Source organism: Emydura macquarii, unplaced genomic scaffold (assembly GCF_026122565.2).
Source record: "Emydura macquarii macquarii isolate MOO-44397 ecotype Brisbane River unplaced genomic scaffold, CSIRO-AGI_Emac_v2 contig_1254, whole genome shotgun sequence".
NCBI classification, from domain to species: Eukaryota; Metazoa; Chordata; order Testudines; family Chelidae; genus Emydura; species Emydura macquarii.
Window position 1 is genome coordinate 10233259 of NW_027131391.1, and position 20396 is coordinate 10253654.

Consider the following 20396-nt stretch of genomic DNA (forward strand, 5'->3'; position numbering starts at 1 on the left):
ACAAGACGCCTCGTCGGGCACCCTAGGGATACCGAGCCTGGATCCAAACCCCCGGGGAGGCACATGTGGCCGCGGCCCGAGCTCCCTCTTGCACCAGGCAGTGGATGGCCAATGGGAGCGGGGACCCCTCGGCACCTTGGCTGGAGGTGCTGAAAGGGGCTTGGCAGAGAGACGGAGCGGGGCAGAGCAGCTCCAGAGCAGCCCCGGCCTCCCTCACGCTGCCCCCCTCCGCCCATGCAGTCCGCAGCCTCTGTGACGTGCCGAGGCAGCTTGCGGGGGGCCCAGGCTCCCCTCGCCCTGGAGCCGCCCAGCTCAGTCCATGCCAGCGTGGCACTCTGCGGACACACCTGCCCACCGGGGAGGGACGGGGCTGATCAGCTGAGAACTCAGTGCCCACGGGCGCCTCATGGCGACAGCTTTCAGCTGGCACCAGCCGGGCTCGGAGTCCGTGAGCTGGAAGTGAAGGGCTTGGTGTCCTTTGCCCCCAGCCACCCGGTGCCCTGCCCCGCCCGTGCTGCCATGTCTGACGTGGGGACCCGGTGCCCTGCCCCGCCCGTGCTGCCATGTCTGACGTGGGGACCCGGTGCCCTGCCCTGCCCGTGCTGCCATGTCTGACGTGGGGACCCGGTGCCCTGCCCTGCCCGTGCTGCCCATGTCTGACGTGGGGACCCGGTGCCCTGCCCGTGCTGCCCATGTCTGACGTGGGGACCCGGTGCCCTGCCCTGCCCGTGCTGCCCATGTCTGACGTGGGGACCCGGTGCCCTGCCCCGCCCGTGCTGCCCATGTCTGACGTGGGGACCCGGTGCCCTGCCCGTGCTGCCATGTCTGACGTGGGCACCCGGTCAGCGAAGTGTTCTAGGCAGGTCCGGAGAGCTCAGTGCCAGGGGAGAGGCTTCACGTGCCACGACACCTCACAGACCCCACTCGCAGGAGCGGGGCGATCCTCGCCCTGCCCGTCGGGGCCACTGGCCCGGGAACACTCCTCTCCACTGCTGGCTGCACTCCAGCTCCCCGGCCCCTGAGCCTGCCCTCAGCTCCCCTCAGCCAAGGGCTGAGCCCGGCGCACGCACCGGCTGGCTGGGAGCACGGGCAGCGACGCCAGCTCACCCGACAGCAGCAGCCACAGGGCTTCAGCAGGCCTGGCATCGCAGCCCTGTGGTCGTGACGGCTGCGCTGGGCCGGCCCCTGCCTGAGCCGGCATGTGCTGGGCCGGCCTGCACCCACAGCGCCATGCGCTGGGCCGGCCTGCACCCACAGCGCCATGCGCTGGGCCGGCCTGCACCCACAGCGCCATGCGCTGGGCCGGCCTGCACCCACAGCGCCATGCGCTGGGCCGAGCCTGCACCCACAGCGCCATGCGCTGGGCCGGCCTGCACCCACAGCGCCACGCGCTGGGCCGGCCTGCACCCACAGCGCCACGCGATGGGCCGGCCTGCACCCACAGCGCCACGCGATGGGGCCGGCCTGCACCCGCAGCGCCACGCGATGGGCCGGCCTGCACCCGCAGCGCCATGCGATGGGGCCGGCCTGCACCCACAGCACCACGCGATGGGACCGGCCTGCACCCACAGCGCCATGTGCTGGGCCGGCCTGCACCCACAGCGCCATGTGCTGGGCCGGCCTGCACCCACAGCGCCATGTGCTGGGCCGGCCTGCACCCACAGCGCCATGCGATGGGCCGGCCTGCACCCACAGCGCCATGTGCTGGGCCGGCCTGCACCCACAGCGCCATGTGCTGGGCCGGCCTGCACCCACAGCGCCATGCGATGGGCCGGCCTGCACTCACAGCGCCATGTGCTGGGCCGGCCTGCACCCACAGCGCCATGCGATGGGGCCGGCCTGCACCCACAGCGCCATGCGATGGGCCGGCCTGCACCCACAGCGCCATGTGCCGGGGCTGGGCACCCTGCTCCCGAGGGAGCTGGGATTTAAGCGATGCTTCACCCTTGGCTTCTGTGTCCTTCTGCTGAGGGATCAGGGGAAAGGGATGAGAAGCAGAGGGGAGCCGCTGGGGCGGGGGCAGCGGAGACTCTGCTTCCTTCCCTTCCATTGCGGCCATTCCTCCTCTCCCCCCATCTCTTTCCCTCCCTAGCACCCCCAGAGCTCCCCAGGAGTCTCTCCCCTTCGCTCTGCCCTGGGGCTCGCCCAGGACTCTGAGGCGGGGGCTCTCTTGTGCCACACACCATCCCCACGCCGGCTGGGCCCGGCTCTCCACAGCATCTCTCCCACACCTAGGGTCCCTGGGAAAGGAGAGGATGGGGCATCAACATGCTCCCTGGAGCCAACGGCCTCTCCTGCCTTCAGCCTGGCAGAGGCACGCTCGCCCTGCCATCCCCTTCTCCCAGTGCCCAGGAGTGGTACCCACCACTGGGTAACAGCCTGGCACATGGGAGCCACTTGACTTCTGAGCCAGGCTGGGGACAGGCCAGGCCAGGCCAGCCCTGGAGAGCAACGCCCTCTGGCTATCCAGCAGCTACAGGTCTCAGCCCCGGCCTGCTCCGCCACCAGGGGCGCCCTGCTTGGATTTTTGGGACAGGGGCCATGTTTTAGCTTTGTGTTTGTGCAGCACCTGGCACATGGGGGCCTGACCAACCCGTGGAGCGCCAACCGAGGCACTGCCACAGCACAAACAATGAAAATAGGGGTGGAGGGAACAGCTCGGAGCAAAGGGGAATTGGGTCTTGCCTTTGTTTTCTTTGCTTTGGTAATGGCGAGAACACCTCTTGGGCAGAGCGACCCAGCACTGTCTGCCCAGTGCTGAACTGCAGCCATCTCTGGGGCAGAGCGTAGCAGCTGTTCAGCCCATGGTGACCCCCTTACCCAGCTGAGTTGAGGGAGAACTGCATTTCCAGAGGATCCTTAGCTTTAAAAATAGCAGATGATTTATCCAGTTCCAATTGCAATGGGAGACCCCGTTCAGTTCCCTGCCCACCAGGGCCCTGTGAACGTTCCCTCTCCTTCCCAAGGGGGTCCTGCTCCCCGGCCAGGGAACAAACCATCCTCTCATCCCCACAAACAGAGCTTTGCTGAACCATCTGCTGCACGCTTTGGCTTCATTCGTCCTTGTGTCTCTCCAGCTTTCTGGCTGCCCTCCCTGTGCTAGGCCTGTCCTTCTTTGTAGGAGACAAGACGGTTTCACGGGCGCGGGCAGTAGGCCCTGGTGGCTTGTTTAGGAGGGAGCTGCTCTGTTTGAACCCCAGCCAGACTGTGATGACGGCACCCCAGGGGAAATTCCTCTAGACAGTCAGCAGGTCTCTGAAGGTGGCTGCTGGGGAACCAGTAGCCACGGGTGACAGGAGCCCAAGAGACTTGCTGCCTTGTTCTGAAACCCAGTTGGCAGCGGATTTCAGGGAGAATCAATGGACAACATCCAGCTGGGGCATCAAGGCCTGTTTCCTGCACTAGCCGGGTGGCGTTGGGGGCTCTCTGCCGCTGGCTTTCCACTGCATTCCTGGGGTGAGATGGAGCTGCCTCGGGCTCTGGAGGTGCTAGACCACCAGTCGACTCCGGTCCGGCTAGTCTAACTCAGAGCGACGCAGCCGGGCCACGGCCTCTCCACACCAGCCCCCTGCTTGGAGCCTGGGCCCTCCTCACCGCAATGGCCGGGCAGCTCTCATCCACGTGGGCGAGACCGGACAGTGCGACTCAGGGCCTGGCTCCAGCCAAGGACTCAGTAACGGCAGAGCCCCGCCCAGTGCCCCAGCAAAGCCCTTCCATGGCCTGTCCTGGGCACCGCCGGCAGTGCCCCTCTCCCTCACTCACACAGCAACCCAGAGCCGGCCCTTGGCTAGCTGCAGTTTATTTCCCTTGCGGGAGAGGGAATCGTGCCACAGCTACACATTTATCCCCCCATCAGCTGCAGCTGCTCTGCCCCCTAAGCAGAAACACATGGCCTCTCAGCGCAGGGGAAGCCCCATAAATCTTCCCTCCCTTCTCCGGGAAGCTGGAGCCATCAGCCTGCCCCTCAGCTGCTCTCAATTTAACTCCAGGGCCTGGTGCAGGCCTGGTTGGGTGGAGGATGGGACGTGGCAGAGGCTCCTCTCACAGCCCCTTCCTTTGGGCTGGGCTGGCTGGGAGTGGGGCAGCAAGCCCTATGCCTGTCCCCTAAAGACCCATGTCTCCACGCTAATGAGAAAGGGAGGCTGTCCTCCTCTGGGACTGACGGACAGACTGCTGGAGACAGCCCTGATCATGGGAAGTGGAGCCGAGTCATCCTTGTTGCTACGTCTGACTCTTTCTTTAAAGCTGCATGTTCATATGATTGAGACGGAGCAGGGCTGTCTCTTCATTCCACGTGCTGCACCTAGCGCAGTGGGTTCCCTGATCTCTGACTGGGCCTCGAGGTGCTATGGTCAATGCAAAGAACAAGGATTTCCTTGACTAGTTACTTTGCTTTTGAACCACAGAATACCTCTGTAAATGCAGCGCTGCTGATGGCAGCCAGCTCTGGGGGGGGGCACAGCAGCTGTTTCACAGCACACTGCAATGGCAGGAGAACAGGAAGCCAAGAAGAATTCAACTGAACCCCCGAGGGAGTGTTTGGGAGGCGAATGTGTCCACGTGGGCTGGGATCTGGGCAGCGCTTTGGGTGCCAAGCCCCGCTGCCAGGGATTCACAGCGGAACGAGGAGTCCGGAGCTCAGGAGAGCTTTTAAGCCTTAGGAAAGCTACAAGTGAAAGGCCAGCGGGGCGGAGGTGGAGGAGCTCTGGAGAAGTGTGCAGCCCGCCCGGATTCACCCACCACTGGGCCCTAGGCGAACGCACACGTCTCCCCGCCTGGGGCAGCCAGCCCCGCACTCACCCTGCAGCAGTGGCTCCTGTCGCTTTGGGCGGCCGGGCCAAACCTGAGTGGTGCTACGACCCCGGGCGCCAGGGTGCAATGCCTGGAACTGGGAGCCCAGGCCCTGCCCTGTGGGACAGGAGCTGCCACTGGGGGGGAGTGCGGGGCGGGTGCAGTGCATTCTCCTGCCCCCTCGCCCTCTGGCTCTCCCCTCTGCACCAGGCCGAGGTTAGGGTGGCAACTGCCATGACGGAGGGTGCTGCTGCCCCCTCGGTGGAGCGAGGAGGAAGAGCAGAGGACGATGATGCTGGCTGAGGATTTTGGGCCTCCCCCATGTGTGAATGTGGCCCTGGACATCAGTGCTGAGACTTGGGGAACGGCGGCCCCCTGCCACCCCACTAGAGCCAGGCCCACCCTGCTCTCCTCACGCAGAGGAACTGGGAGCCTTGCCTGAGCACACCAGACAGGACTGGGCCCTGCCCTGATGCTTCCTCCGGCGGGGTCCTCAATCCATCTCCAGGGCTAGGCCCAGGGGCCGGGGATGTGCATCCAATGGCTGGTGTGTGGATTTCCACGGGGGCAGGAGGGATCTGGGTCTAGGCAGGAAACACAGCTCCAGCTCTCAGGATGGCTTCCTGCCTTCGCTCCTCCCCGGCAGCCGCTCACTTACCTTCCACACCTTCATCCCCAGGGCTCCTGTGGGTGTTTGGAGACCCCCAGAGCTGGTGGGACTCTGAGGGGGCAGCCCCCTTGGTTACGAGGTGTCTGTTGTGTTCCTGCGAGGCTGCAGGCTCAGCCGCTGACAGCAACGCCACCTGCGAGCAAGAGGGAGAGTTCCCAGCAGTGCACCCCGCCATGCGGCGCTAGCCCCCACTACGGTCCCGCACTGCCCTCCGGCACCCCCAGCCACGCAGCATGGCGGTCTGGCCCCACTGCTGGTGGCTAGGGGATGAGCCTGCTGCAACCTGGGCTATCAGCAGAGGCCTGAGGTTTACGACCCAGAGCTCACAGGTTCAGCCTCAGCCAGGGCTTTGTGTCGGCCTAGCGTGACTATGAGGCGCACCAGCACTCTGGTGCAGAGGGGAGGAACGTGCAGCGTTGCTGAGTGCACGGAGCAGGGCTCGAGGGCCATGGGGTTCAGCCTCGGTGGCCCTTGTCTCTGCGCAAATTTGCACCAGCTGAATTCAACTGGTTTAGCTAAGCCCTCGTATGGACCCCCCATTTGAGTTTCAAAGTGGCTTATGCTGAGGTAGCTTCAACTGCTTCCGAAGGCCTTGTCTGCACTGCAATGTGAAGCGGTGCCAGTCCTGTGGGCTCAGAGCGGGCTCGGCTCACCCTCCCCTGCCGGGGGTGCTCTGACATCACGGTGACTTGGCAGAAGCATGTTGCTTGCGTTATGGATTGGCATCCTGGCATCCTCCAAGCCACCGTCAGGCCTGCTGCTTGCAGGAAATGGTCACGGAGTATTGTGAGATGCCCACGTGCCTCTCAGGGACCCATGGCACTAAGGGCCAAAGCCCCATCACACCTGCTCTTCTATCCCATGACTGACTGCTCTGGTGCCATTTCTGAGCTTGCCCAGTCCACGTAGGCAGGGCCCGGGGGAACACAGCACCCGCCTGCATCGTAAGGACAGGCATGTGCTCCTGGTGTGTCTGCAAGGACACAGCGCTCTGCCATGCCAGCCAACGCAGGGCTGCGCTGCTGCCGTTACTCATGGAACAACCGCACTCGAGGAGCGGGGCTTATCCACACAGCCTCCTGCAGTCACATCACACCGGTGCCACTCTGCATGGAGACCAGCCACTGGTGTGCACAGGGGCACATGCAAAACCTGGGCTGGGGGCTTGGGAACTGTCTCTATTTCCTGGCACCGAAGTCCTGGTCAGCGACATGGGACTCTTTCTAGGGCCTGGTCTGCACTGCCGGCAAAATTCGGCAGCAGTCGACGGGAGTTGTGCAAGCTGCAGAGCGTAACTTCCCTTTAGCGCGCTGTCTCCGCTGCGCTACGGGAGATGCGAACCCAGTGATGCAGCGCTACGCTTTCTGGGGAGGTGGTTTTATTAGATCAACCTCCGGATTGACTGAGCGGGTCTTCACTGCCACTCAGTCGAACTGGAAAAATCGATCTGATGGCGGCGAATTTGCCGCTGTCAGTGTGGACAGAGCCTAGGACACGGTGACTGGAATTTTCAAAGGGGCCTGTAGATGGGAGGTGCCCAACGCCCATGGGCTGGCGCACCTGCTAAGATCAAGCACTAATCTCTGAGGTGGGCTGGAGGGGCAGACCCTCTGAGCCTGCGAGGCCCTGGGCGTCTCTATTTCTGATGCCAGGGCTAAAGCAGAGCAAAGGTTACAGCACACAGAGGATTAATCTGGTAGCCCAAATCCCTGACACACCGGCCCCCTATGACATTGAGTGATCTGATCACAGCAGAATCTCACCAGCACCTTCCTCAGGGCCCCAGGCCAACTGGCTCTTAGTGACACTTCTCCCTGAGCCCGCAGCCAGCCACCCTGTCGGCTGGCGACATCCCATCTGGAGCCCACGCATGTCATGCAGGGATGGAAACCTTCCCCTCCACTGTCAGGCCAGCCTCCTACATCTTGTCTGCAGGCCCAGGCCTGTCGATCTGAACGTGTCTCAGGCGCTCTGGAGGCCAGCCCCTGACTAACAGAGCTCGCTGCTAGGGAAGGGCTCCCGCTATCCCATTTTCCTCTCTGCGTTCTTTCTTTCCCACCCCATATTCGCATCATTTAGTCTGAAATGTGCAGCCACCTGTTCAGCTGCTTCCCCAGCACATCACAGACATCCAGGCAATTCGCTCCCCTGCACTGGCACAGGGACTCGCCCACATGCTGCGTGAGTGGCGGAGCTGTGAACCGAACCCAGGAGTCCAGGATCCCACGGCTTAATAACCACTAGACCATCCATCCTCCCCTCATGCTCAGAGCAATCTGAAACATCAGCCGTTCACACCCCACCTGCTCCATAAAGCACTCAGCCTCTGAACAGCCATGCCACTCCGGCTTTGTTCTGTCCTGGCCTAGGCGACATTTGTTAGTGCTTTGGAATTGTAATTCCTGTGGGACAGAGACGGGTTATGTCTTGGGGACTGACCTCCTGCTACACACAGTGCGTGTCTATGGAGAAAGGACAGATGGTTCAGTTGCTTAGTCTAGGACTCAGGTGACCCAGGTTCAATTGCCCACTCTGCCACAGACTTCCTATGTGACCTTGAGCAAGTCACTTAGCCTCTCTGTGCTCTATCTGTAAAAAATGGGGATAAGAGCACTGCCCTGCCTCCTGGGGGGTCACCAGAATAAATCCACTGAAGATTACGAGGTGCTCACTCGAATGGCAGTACCATAGACAGAGGGCTGTCTGGTCCTGGTGCTGTCAGAGCCGGTTGAAAACCAAACCAAACCAATGTTGTCCCAACGCTTTGAAGCACTGAAGCTGTTTTCATGTCAAAGGGTAAAACAGTGACGTGCAGGACAAGGGAACGTGCCTCAGGAATTGCTGTTCTGGGCACAAGGAGAAAGAAGAATCTCTCCAAAAGGAGCAAGGCAAAAAGAAAAGGAGGCGGCAAATGAAGAATATGAAACAAAAAATAGTTTCAAAATAGCACAAAATGTTGCTGAAAATAAAGGCAATTTTACGCAGGGAACAGACTGGCCGCCCAGCGCCAGGTGTGATAGCGAGGACCGGGCCTGACCTCGCCCAGCTCTTGGTGCCCTGTTCTGCGGCTCGCTGAGGTTTCACTGCGAGCTGGGAGTAAAACATTGCCCCGGGCGAACGTCAGACACGCCGCTAGCCAAGCTCTGCGGTGAGAGTCCCGCTGGGTCCCCGCACCATACCCTGGGCTCCCTGCTCCTGTCTCGGGGTCTCAAGCCTCCAGCCCCCTGGGAGATAGACACTGACCTTGGCTTCCAGGCTGTTGAGACGTGCCGTCAGTTCCACCACTCTGCTGCAATTCAGACACCCTGGGAAACCAACCGACAGAACAGAGAGTAAAGGGCCGGGAGAGAAACCTCAGGGGGAGAGATGGGGCGTGGGGAGGAAGTGAAGCGGAGGGGCAGAGTGAGGGGCAGGGCGTGCGGGAGGGGTATGGATGGGGGCTCATAACCTTGTGAGCTGAACGTTCCCTGGCGGCCCAGCTGTAAGCTGCACGCTCGGTGCTGCCGTAACCCCCTGCTGCTGTGTGCTAGGCGCCATGTCTGCAGAGGACAGGCGTCTGTTACAGCCCCCACAGCGCTAGCCACTCGCCCGGTTCAATCCCCGCTGTGTCAGCCAAGAGAGCGGGACACGCACCCTGGCTCAGGACAGAGGAAGCACCAGTCAAGTCAGGCCCAGTCACTGTGTGTCATCCCCCCGGAGGTGCTGACCCTGATCCCAGGAGACCCCACGTGCTGGGGGAGAGCAGAACTGGCTTCCAGGCAGGACTCATTCCCTGGGGCTGCGGCTGACGGGCAAGCACCCTGCTGTGGTGTGAGGCGTGCCGGCACAGTCTCCCGCAGCAGACACGCTGCACACTCTCGCAGCATGGGGACACGCAGCTCAGCCTCCAGCCGCACTTGCACAGCCGCGCCAGGGGCTCTGACTGAAGCAAATGGCCAAGGTGGCCAAGGCCTCGGTCTCTTGGTCCTGGCGACCTGATCGCAGGCTGGAAGGACTCACACGGGGGGCGGGTCGCATGCCGGGGCCCTTTACCCCTTCCACGGAAACAGCATGAGAAACATTCTGGGCCAGGGCTGGGCAAAGAGATGGGGTCAAAGAACACCTGACCCCTGAACCTTCACAGCCTTTCTCAGGGCTCGGACAGGGTCAGCTCATTTCCCCTTTCCTTTCCCTTCTCAGCACCCCTGGTGCCGGCAGCTCTGCAGGGGCGCAGATACCGTGAGGGAGGCTGTTGGTGCTGGGTTCCGATCCAAGCAAGTGCAGGCAGCACTGGAACAACGCCAGACACTGCGAGGGCAGGTGCCGTATAAATGCGCTAGCTAGAGGGTATTGGTGACCGTGGATGGACCAGCCGATGTATGTGGGCGCACCCCGACGCTCGCTCAATTTCACAATATTCCAAACACCGGGGACTTGGCAGCATCAGTTCTTGGGCGCTCGGCTGACCTGCCGACTTTCTTCCACGGCTGTTAAGGGTCAGTCAAAGTGTGAAATCCACGGAGATCTGGGCCTGGTGCTGTGACCGCTGTCTCGCCTGGCTTCTCTCATGCTCTCTCCCTCGTTCACCATCTCTCGTCGTTCCCTTTCTCCCACTGCCCCCGCCCCCCCGGTTCTCTCTGTCCCCTCCCTTTCCCCTGAATTAGCTCAGACCGCGGGAAGGGGAGCACAGGTGCAGGGGAGGAGGGGGAGAGATGCAGGGTTGCTAGATTGGCACAGTCTCCAACCAAAGAGAGGTGACACCTTCCCTCCAGACCCACCTGAGTAGGCTGCTGGTCGGAGGGGGAGCCTGCGCAGTGGGGCACTAGGACGTCCGATTTCCTGAGGGGCAACGTAACGGCCGATCTCTACAAAGGAAATAGATGGGGTTAGTCACTCATGGACTGGCTCAGAGGCTCTGTGGTTTCCATGCTGCCCCCCGGGCCAGAAGCCCAACCCCCAGGGGCACTGGCCAGGGGATTCTGCCTCCTGGAAATTGACCCCCCATTTCCTGTCTTGGGGGCTCTCTGGGGCTTTCAGCTCTGGTGTTGCCTTGTGAAGGGAGCTGAGCTCAGGGTGCAGATGCTGTATCCCCACCCCCTCTGCTCCGGGGCAGACAAACCCCTCGGTGCTGGCTCCTGGGAAGGAGTCAGTGACGTTCAGTAACCTGGGAACAGACACCCAGCCAGGCCATGCATGTCTACTGCAGCGTTGCAGACGGCGAGGGGCCCGGCCCAGAGATCAGTTAATGGGAACGCAGGGCCCACGCCAATGGAGGCATGCCTGGCAGCGTCTCTGGGATGTGGGGACGCCGAGCAGAGGGATGGGGGCGGCAGAGAGTGGGGGCAGAGGAGTTTCCATGGGTCTGGATCACACCCTACAAGCCTGGACAGTTCATCGGGTGCCACTGGGCCAGTGTGGGGTGCAGGGATCCAGCTGGCCTGGGTGTGTCTCCGGCAGGCCAGCACAGAGCACTAGCTGCCAGCCCCGAGCTGGCCGGCTGCTTGCCAGGAGCCCCGGCACCGCAGAGCCCCAGCCCCCCTGCGGCAAGGGGTGACGAACACAGCTTCCCATTGCTGAGCCAGGGCAGTGGGGAGACCTGCTGCGGCCGGGCTGGGGGAGCAAAGGGGGATGGGCCAGCCTGGGCACGTCCATGGAGGCAAACGACCTGCCCCAAAGGTGCCAGGGCTGGTTCCGGTGCAGCTCTCCGTGCTCCCAGGGCCCCCAGAGCCAGCCTGGCCCTGACACGTTGTCAAGGTTCTTCCCAGGCCCTGCGACTGGCTAAGCGGAGTGCGAGGGGTTAACAACCCCCCCTCCTCCCCCCAGGTCTCCCTGTCTGTCCATGACCACTCGGCTGTTCCACTCCACCTCCCCGTCTAATGAGAAAGTGCCTGTCCCTGACGCAGGCCTGGGGCCCCTCGCCTACAGCAGCCAGCCAAGGAGAACCAGGCAAATCCAGGCACGGGCAGGGCAAGCTGGTGCCCTTTGATCTCTCCCCCTAAACCCCTTGATCTGCAACTAACGAACCTGATCTAACATTCCCCTCCCGCCCGGCCTGCACCCGGCTCCAGGCAGAGCTCCCCACGCTCAGGTACCCAGCCCTGCCCCATGGGGCTGGGCTATAAGGGAGGGGCTCCCCCTACTCAAACTACAGGCCTTGGGGGGGGGGAGAAGGACAACGCACGCTTCCCCTGGGCAGTGGGGACAGAATTCCAGCCACGTAGGTCAGACACTGGGACGGCCCCTGGCTGTCGGGAACAGCCAGAGAACCGCAGCAGGCAGTGGGGGGCAGGCGATGGCTGTCCTGATGGCTGGAACTCAGGATCAAGCACCGACCATCCACGCTGGCCTCACTCACGGGTCCTTTGGGTGCCACCCATCACCCAGCCACGGCATGGAAAATGGGAGCCAACGACATCTGTCAGGGCCCCCTATCTGCTGCTGCCCCAGCTTGGCTCCTCGGGACCATCCCAGTCCCTTCCCAAACAGAGAGAAGGAGGGGGTGGGCTGGACCGATGGCTTCCCACAGGGGCGGAGAACTAGATCCTCCGTGCTGGGCAGAGTGTCTCTGGGGCCCCAAGGGAACAGCAGTAACTTCCCATTCCCAGAACAGCCTTTCTTGGAAGGACGGCATTGAACTGCAGCGCAAGCTCCCAGCTAGACAACCCCTTTGGAATGAAACGGAAGATGGTATAAACAAACGCTGGGGGATGTGAGGGGCAATGGCCAGAGCTGGCTACAGAGCTGAACTAGCACCAGAAACAGTGAATAGGGGACAGACCTCTGTGCCACACTGCAATTCTGCACTGCTTTCCACCGCGCCATACACTGCGTGACACCTCCGCACTGCACTGCACCTCCACATACATTGCACCTCTGTGCCACACTGCAATTCTGCACTGCTTTCCACTGCGCCATACACTGCGTGACACCTCCGCACTGCACTGCACCTCCACATGCACTGCACCTCTGTGCCACACTGCAATTCTGCACTGCTTTCCACCTCGCCATACACTGCATGACACCTCCGCACTGCACTGCACCTCCACATACATTGCACCTCTGTGCCACACTGCAATTCTGCACTGCTTTCCACTGCGCCATACACTGCGTGACACCTCCGCACTGCACTGCACCTCCACATGCACTGCACCTCTGTGCCACACTGCAATTCTGCACTGCTTTCCACTGCGCCATACACTGCATGACACCTCCGCACTGCACTGCACCTCCACATGCATTGCACTTCTGTGCCACACTGCAACTCTGCACTGCTTTCCACCTCGCCATACACTGCACCTTAGCACTGCGTGACACCTCCGCACTGCACTGCACCTCCACATGCACTGCACCTCTGTGCCACACTGCAATTCTGCACTGCTTTCCACTGCGCCATACACTGCACCTTAGCACTGCGTGACACCTCCGCACTGCACTGCACCTCCACATACATTGCACTTCTGTGCCACACTGCAATTCTGCACTGCTTTTCACCTCACCATGCATTGCGCCCCTACACTGCACTGCATTTGTCCATGTACTGCACCTGCAAGCTACACTGCGACGCTGCAGAAAACTAACACTCTGCCTGCAGCGCTGTACTACACCTGGGAATGCACTGTGCCTCCAAACTACACCGTGCAGTCCACCGCCAAGCTGCACTGCATCTCCTCATTTCTGCACAGTGCATTAGCACCCTGCACTGTGCACATGCCTCAGCCTTGCACCTTAGTGCCAGGTGCTGCATGTCCTGCTCCTAGCCCTGGCCAGAGACAGGGCTGGGAATTAACACTGGTTGCTCCCAACCAAGAGAGCATCCCTCTGGGGACTCAGATGGGGTACATCAGCGTCGGGAGGGGACACAGAGGCTCCAGGGCAGGAGGGGAACACTCAGGGGCTAGTACAGCGGGGCAATGCACTAAGCACTCCTCTGTGGGTCTTAGTTCAAGTCCTGATCCGATTCCAGGTGGAGGAGAGTTTGGGGGTCTCGGTCTCCTTCCCAGACGCACAGGTCAGCTTCATAGCGAGACTGCAAGAAAAGCCTAGGACTGCACGTTAGGGCTGGAATGCAAGAGCAGAGAGCTCTGTGCCGGCCAGAGAAGCCCAGGAGTGGAAGGGAGGGTGCTGTGGGCTGGGATTGAGGGGAGCAGCAGAACGGGGCATGGGCAGCAGCCCGTGACCGGAACAGCAGGGGGCTCTGCAGAGCAGGCAGAGGTGCAGCGGCAGTATTACAGGGGGCAGGAGTGGAAGGGCAACCCATAAATGGCATGGCAACCGTTAGACCAAGCCAGCAACATGTGCCCTGGATTTGCCTGCTAGTCCCCTGGGTCCTCTGTGCAGTGCAAGGCAATGCAGTGTGGGCTAGTGGACAGAGCAGTGGACTGGAACTCAGGACACCTGGCTTTTATTCCTAGCTCTGCCACAGACCCACTGGGTGTCACTTGACAAGTCCCTTCCCCACTCTGTGCCTCTGTTTCCCCATCTAACTCCTCTGTAGGATGCTTTGAGACAGGTATAAAAGCCAGGTGTCCTGAAAGCTGAGCTGGGCTCCTTCTGCTCCACCTGCTGTCCCCAGTGGGTGTGGGAAGTCAGTCGGCAGGGTCCCCGGGGCGTATGAGACGACAGTGTATGGCTTTGCTCTCTCAGTTCCCAGCCTGAGGGGAGGATGCCCTGCTGCAGTTAGTAAACTACCTGGCTGGGTTGCAGAAGGCAACTGATGGTAGTAGAAATAACAACATGCCCAGTGGGGGGCTGCCGCATGCCCGGCACTCACTAATTAACCCACCCTTCCAGGAGCCACATCATCCCACTTTGCAGATGGAGAAACTGAGGCCCAGAGCAATTAAAGCCAACTCGTTGGAATACGCCCACGGATTGTGACTGCCGCCATTTTTGGGTGCCCGACATGAAGACACCTTGAAGCCAATTTTCAGAAGTGCTGAGCTCCCACTGCTCCTGCTGATTTGACTGGAGCTGCAGGGCTCAGCACCCCTGAAAATCAGAGTCAAGGTCTTTCATATTGGGCAACCCAATCAATTGGCCACTTCTGGCATCAGGCCGGGCCCCAGCTCAGACACCAGTTCAGTGGCAGAGCTGGCATGGAAGCCAGGAGTCCCCACCACTAACCACTCATCCCTGTCTGCCCTAAAGGGTTAATATTAACCAGTACCATCCTGGGGCCCGACCCTCAGGGAGCAGCAGGGCACCTTCAGCCCCACCTACATCAGCAGCTGGGCACCCTAAAAACAATAACCCTGCAGTAAAATGACAGGATGTTTCAGGCCAAAAAGCAGCCAGGCTTCCTGCTATTGTGCAACCTCGCTTCTCCTCTCCGCCCTGAGCCAGGGTGTCCAGCCGCAGCAGCCGCCTCTCTGCGGGGCTTCCACGGGCCATGCAGAGAACTCACATCCCAGCCCCCAGCCTGTGGAAGCTGCTGCTCCGCTGAGACGAGATCTGGGTTCAGATCCCGCAGTGGCGAGGGGGAATCGAAGCCAGCGTGGCTGTCTGTGGAGCTATTTCCAAGCAGGGGGAAGGGGGCGTTCTTGCATCCAGACAAGGCTACGAACAATTGCACCGCACACCCCTGATGTGAAAGGCGGGTCAGATAAGGAGAGGCCGGTCATCCACAGGGGTCCCTGCCCAGCCCGCCCCCCCTCTGGAGCAACTGACCCACACTCAGCATAACAGTCTCCTTTCAAACCTGAAGTGGCCAGCTGCCAGCAGCCCCTAGCCTGGCCCCGAGCTGCCTGCCCCATGCCAGGCCGGGGCAGGGGCAGAGGCACAGGTTAGGAAAGCTGGCCCAGTGCCTGCTGTCAGACGTGTGCTTTGAAGGGGGAGGCAGGTGGGGGGAAGGGGCTCTGATAACTATAGGGCAGCGTGTCAGGCTTCCCAGAGCTCCAGGAGCATGAGAGCGAGGGCACAGGGGGGAGACGGCGAGATGGACACTGGCGGGGAAGAGGGGGAGCGCGAGGGCAGACAGAGAGAGAGAGGGCTCCTATAGAATCATAGATAGAATATTGCTGAGGTGCTCTGCTGTCCATCCCAGCCCCACACTCAGTCTCTGGAGATTCCACCACCTTAGGAGAGCTCACCACCCTCCTGTCCATCCCACACTCGTCCTGGCTGGCTCCCCCGGGAGAGGGGCTGTAGCTGGGTCTGATCAACCTGCTTCTATGGGGTCCCAGGCTGCCCTGTCTCGGAGGCACTGGGGAGGCCCTGCCGGCCCTCACTGGCCCTGGCCTGCTGTCACCCAGCTGTGGGGCTTGTGTCCCAGGCACGCATCCCGTGCCCCCCCTGAGCCCCGGGCACGGCCCGCTGGGGGCTCTTTGTGCCAGAGGATGCGGCTCCTCCGAAAGGCCACTGTAGCTGGGACAAAGGGTGCTGGGGGCTAAGAGGTGCCCTGCTCCCCTCCCCCAATTCCTGCTGCTTTCAGCCCCCCGTGCCCCCAATGGCTCTGCACTCCAGCCGCCAAGCGGATAAAAGTCCCCCAGCCCCTGTAGCTGGGGGCCAGTCCTGGCCAGAGGCAGGAAGAGCTGTGCCATGTGGTGCCCCACGACTCGCCCTCTCGGCTGGGGTGGGGGGGAGATGAGCAGGGAGGCAATGATACCACCTTGCCCCCCACCTCCCTAACACCCCCCCAACTCTGGGGTCATTCCCTCAGGGCATCTCCTCCCCTCCCCCCAGCCAGCAAGGAAGAACTGGCTTCCCAGGGCTGGACCCGGCAGCGGCCCCCCAGGGTGCTCTGCCCCCCTGCCCTGGGAGGCAGCTGACAAGCCCAGGGTCACTATTTGCTAACAGGGAAGGGAAGGGGGTGGCCCTGGGCGGGGTTGTTTTGTCCAGAGCCAGTGTTGGAGAGACAATAGCGTGGAGCCGGGTGTTTCCTGAGCCCTGGCCCACTGGGGGCCCCTGGCCGGGCCCGTCGCACAGCTCCGCAGGGGGGAGGGGGTCACCGTTACCTTTGCAATGTGCTGAAGCTGAATTTTGCATCCTCTCTAAAATCCACACGCATCAGCAGATCAGCTTCGAAACTGGGCTGCTGGGCCCCGGGCCAGGGCAGTGTGTGCAGCGCACGTCTGGGTCACTGAGTCACAGGGGTCCTGAGACAGCCGCCTGCCCCCACGGGGCCTGTTTCATTTCTTTTTTCCCGCGGTGCAGCAGGCTGCCTCCTCCCAGAGCCTCCCTGGACACCTCCCTCCCCATGGCTCACTGCAGACCACACCTGTGCTCCACCTGGCCACTGCCCAGCCCCCGCCCTCAGACGCTCCCATTGGCACAGGGGCCCTGTGGCTGCCCTAGGGTACCCACTGCCGCGCTGACCCGGGCCTGGGCCTCGCTGTCCTTTGGCTCCCAGCTGGGGTGCAGGACACGCCAGCCCTCGTGGGCAGACGGAGTCGAACTCGGAGCACGCTCCTTCCGCTGCACCAGCCGCCACGCTGGGCATGTCTCTGGAGCAGGGCCTGCCCGCTGAATCCGGGTTACGCTCCCCCGGGGCTCGCAGGGGCTGCACAGAGGGGCTCTGGACTGCAAACACAAGCTGGGCCCCATCAGAGAGGTGCAGGGGGCGGGGGCTCATGTCTCCTACCTCGGGAGAAGGGGGATGGAGCGAGGAAGGATGGTCCCCCCTCTCCTCTCCCGGCCAAATTAAGAGCAGCTGAATAAATAAATCTTGCTCTGAAAAGTTCCAAGGCTAGGGTCTGAACGACAGGGGTCGCTCCCTTCCCAGCCACGTGTCAGCGGGGACCTCTTTGGCTGCGGATGGGCCGAGGCTGGCAGAGCGAATGGGAGACCCCCGAGGTGACAGCCCTTCCCACTGCCTTTGAAAGCCGCGTGCTGACCCAGTGAGGAAGGATTCAATAAACAGGAAGAATTGATGGCTTCTCTTTGTCAACACCTTCACGGGTCACCGGGAAGGGAGGGCAGGGGGAATACCGACCGTACAGCTAGTATGGGAAGGCAGGCCAGAAGGGGACAGCGCTTCAGACAGACGGCCCACTCCCAGAGCCCGCTACCACCCCGGGACCGGAGATAGAGGGTGACTGGACCAACCCTCCTCTCCAAATCTCCCTGTCGCTCTAGCACTGCCTTCCTTTCTTCGCTCCAGCTCTCTCTCTCTCTAGCCATCACTTCTCCCATTCCTCCTACTCTTCCTTCCTCCCCTCAGATCCCAACAGCTATTACCATGTCAAACCAGCGGCGTGTTGCCACGCTGAATACATCCAGTACCTGCATGCAGGATAGAATGTCACAGTAACGGGATTTCGTACCAGGTGTCCCACTTTCTCTTGGGGTTCATTTCTGACTCGCTGCCATGGATGATGAGTCCGTCTCTTTCCTTCCTCACACAGCTGTGCATAGTTTGCTTCTTCGCTGTGTAGCCTTTTGCTAAGGCTGGTGGGGGAAGCATGAAGGGACGACCCTGGCGTGTACCGTCCCCGCTTCCTTGCACGGTGCACAGCACTGTACACAGCATGTCAGTTTCATCTTCTCTGGTGATCACTGGAGCTGCTAGCCGTTTTTCAAGCAAAGTATCTTCCAATGGGGAAAAAATGGTTGGAAAATGTCTGCTCTACCCTCCCTAACCCCTGTTTTCTAACCAGCTCCATTGATCTGATTGCCCAGCCAGTCCTCCTCAGGTTTCCACTGGGCCTTGTGAGTCCTACTTCCAGTCGGGGATCGCTGATTCGAGACTTGGCAAGCATCCACGTGCACGTGGTGCATGGCATGCAGCGAGCGATCGGCTAGTGAGCTGCTCCTGAGAAGGGCCTGGTAGCCAGCTAGCTTGTACGCTTGGGTCTGCTCAGCCAGGCATGGGCTGTCCTTTTCTGAAAGGTTTCACGTGGGGCAGATACTTAGGCTATGTCTACACTACAGCCTGTGCTGGCAAACCTGTGTCGCCCCGGGGTGTGAATATTCCATATTCACATAAGTTGAACTGACATAAGCACTCGTGTGCACAGCGCTGTGTTAGACTCACAGAAGATTAGGGTTGGCAGGGACCTCAGGAGATATCTAGCCTCACCCCCTGCTCAAAGCAGGACTAACTCCAGCTAAATCATCCCAGCCAGGGCTTTGTCAAGCTGGGCCTTAAAAACCTCTGTGGATGGAGATTCCAGCACCTCCCTAGGTAACCCATTCCAGTGCTTCACCACCCGCCTAGTGAAAAACCTTTTCCTAATGTCCAACCTAGACCTCTCCCACTGCAACTTGAGACCATTGCTCCTTGTTCTGTCATCTGCCACCACCGAGAACAGCCTAGCTCCATCCTCCCTGGAACCCCCTTTCAGGTAGTTCAAGCTGCTATCAAATCCCCCCTCATTCTTCTCTTCTGCAGACTAAATAAGCCCAGTCCCCTCAGCCTCTACCCATAAGTCATGTGCTCCAGCCCCCTCATCATTTTTGTTGTTCTCTGCTAGACTCTCTCCAATTTGTCCACATCCTTTTTATAGTGGGGGGCCCAAAACTGGACACAATACTTCAAATGTGGCCTCACCAGTTCAGAATAGAAGGGAATAATCACTTCCCATGACCTGCTGGCAATGCTCCTACTAATGCAGCCCAATATGCTATTAGCCTTCTTGACAACCAGGGCACACTGCTGACTCATCCACTTCTTATCCACTGTTACCCCCAGGTCCTTTTCTGCAGAACTGCTGCCTAGCTCGTCAGTCCCCAGTCTGTAGCAGTTCATGGGATTCTTCTGTCCTAAGTGCTGGACTCTGCACTTGTCCTTGCTGAACCTTATCAGATTTCTTTGGCCCAATCCTCCAGTTTGTCTAGGTCACTCTGTATCCTATCCCTGCCCTCCAGCGTATCTACCACTCCCCCCAGCTTAGTGTCATCTGCAAACTGGCAGAGCGTCTCCCACTGACATAGCTTCTGCCACTCGCAGGGTGGTTTTTTATGCTGCTGGGAGGGGAGAGCTCTCTCCTGTCGGCACAGAGCGTCTTCGCCAGACGCGCTGCAGTGCTTGGTCTGCAGGCTTTTGGGGGTCAGGCCCATCTCTGTGTTCAATGTTCATACAGTGCCTCTGCCCTGGGCTCCTGCACTACGACCAGGACTCCTCAGTGCTACTGTGAACAAACAAAGAGCTTTCAAAGGACCCAAGAGCCACATCTCAGGTGCTGAACACTCAGAAACAGGGCCAGGTTTCCAGCAGAACTCAGCACCCACTGCACGGAGCTCACCCGAACGTCCATCCCCTGGTGTCCGGAGAACCTGCTTCATTTTGTCTCCACTGTGGGCTGGACCTGGAGGCTGATGTTGCACAGACTGGGACTGAGGCTCCTGGTTCCTGGCTTATGTCCCTAAAACCTTATGCTTCAGAGCTGTCCCTGGTCACCTGCAGGGGTCAGGAAGGGAACATCCCCCCCAGTGTATTCCAAGGGTTTTCTTCTCTTCTTCCTCTGAAGCAGCAGAGATGGCCACGGCAGGAGATGAGACACTAAACAGGTGGGCCGGTCCTCTGAGGTGGTACAGAGAATTTTCTCTCTCAGATGCTTGGCTGGTGAGTCTCTCTCATATGCTCCGGTCACTGATGGCCAGGTTTGGGGTTGGGAAGGGATTTTCCACCAGCTCAGATTGGCAGAGAGCCGGGCGGTTTTCATCTTCTTCTGCAGCATTTGGTTATGGGTCGACACCCAGGTCATTTGGGTGCATCTCACTTAATCAATTCCCTGCCACTGCGGGGGCCACGGGCACTGGTGGCCCTCAGTCCCTCCTGTTCCCTGCCTACCCTGGGGCACATAATAGCTTAGTCTTCTGGGGCTGGTATACTTGGATCTAATTCAGGGTGTTGCTTGCAGGGGGTGGGGTTTAACGGCCTGTGAGATGCAGGATGTCAAGCTGGCTGGTCCAGTCTACCCTTAAACCCTCTGGGTCTGTCTGCACTGCAATAAGACACCAGCAACTGGCCTGGCTCGGCTGGCTTGGGCTACAGCAGTGCAGGATAGACATTCTGGCT

At 60.6% G+C, this 20396-nt stretch overlaps 1 protein-coding gene across 1 annotated transcript in view; it reads right to left on the bottom strand.

Annotated features, from left to right (window-relative positions):
- The window catches only part of EMID1 (EMI domain containing 1), a 63841-nt gene that overhangs the window by 20629 nt on the left and 22816 nt on the right, over positions 1-20396 (bottom strand). The window contains exons 5-7 of the mRNA XM_067550263.1: positions 10219-10305; positions 8705-8766; positions 5450-5594 (exon numbers count right to left, since the gene is read on the bottom strand). Of these exons, the coding sequence (XP_067406364.1) occupies positions 5450-5594; positions 8705-8766; positions 10219-10305 (294 nt within the window). The remainder of the gene's footprint in view (positions 1-5449; positions 5595-8704; positions 8767-10218; positions 10306-20396) is intronic.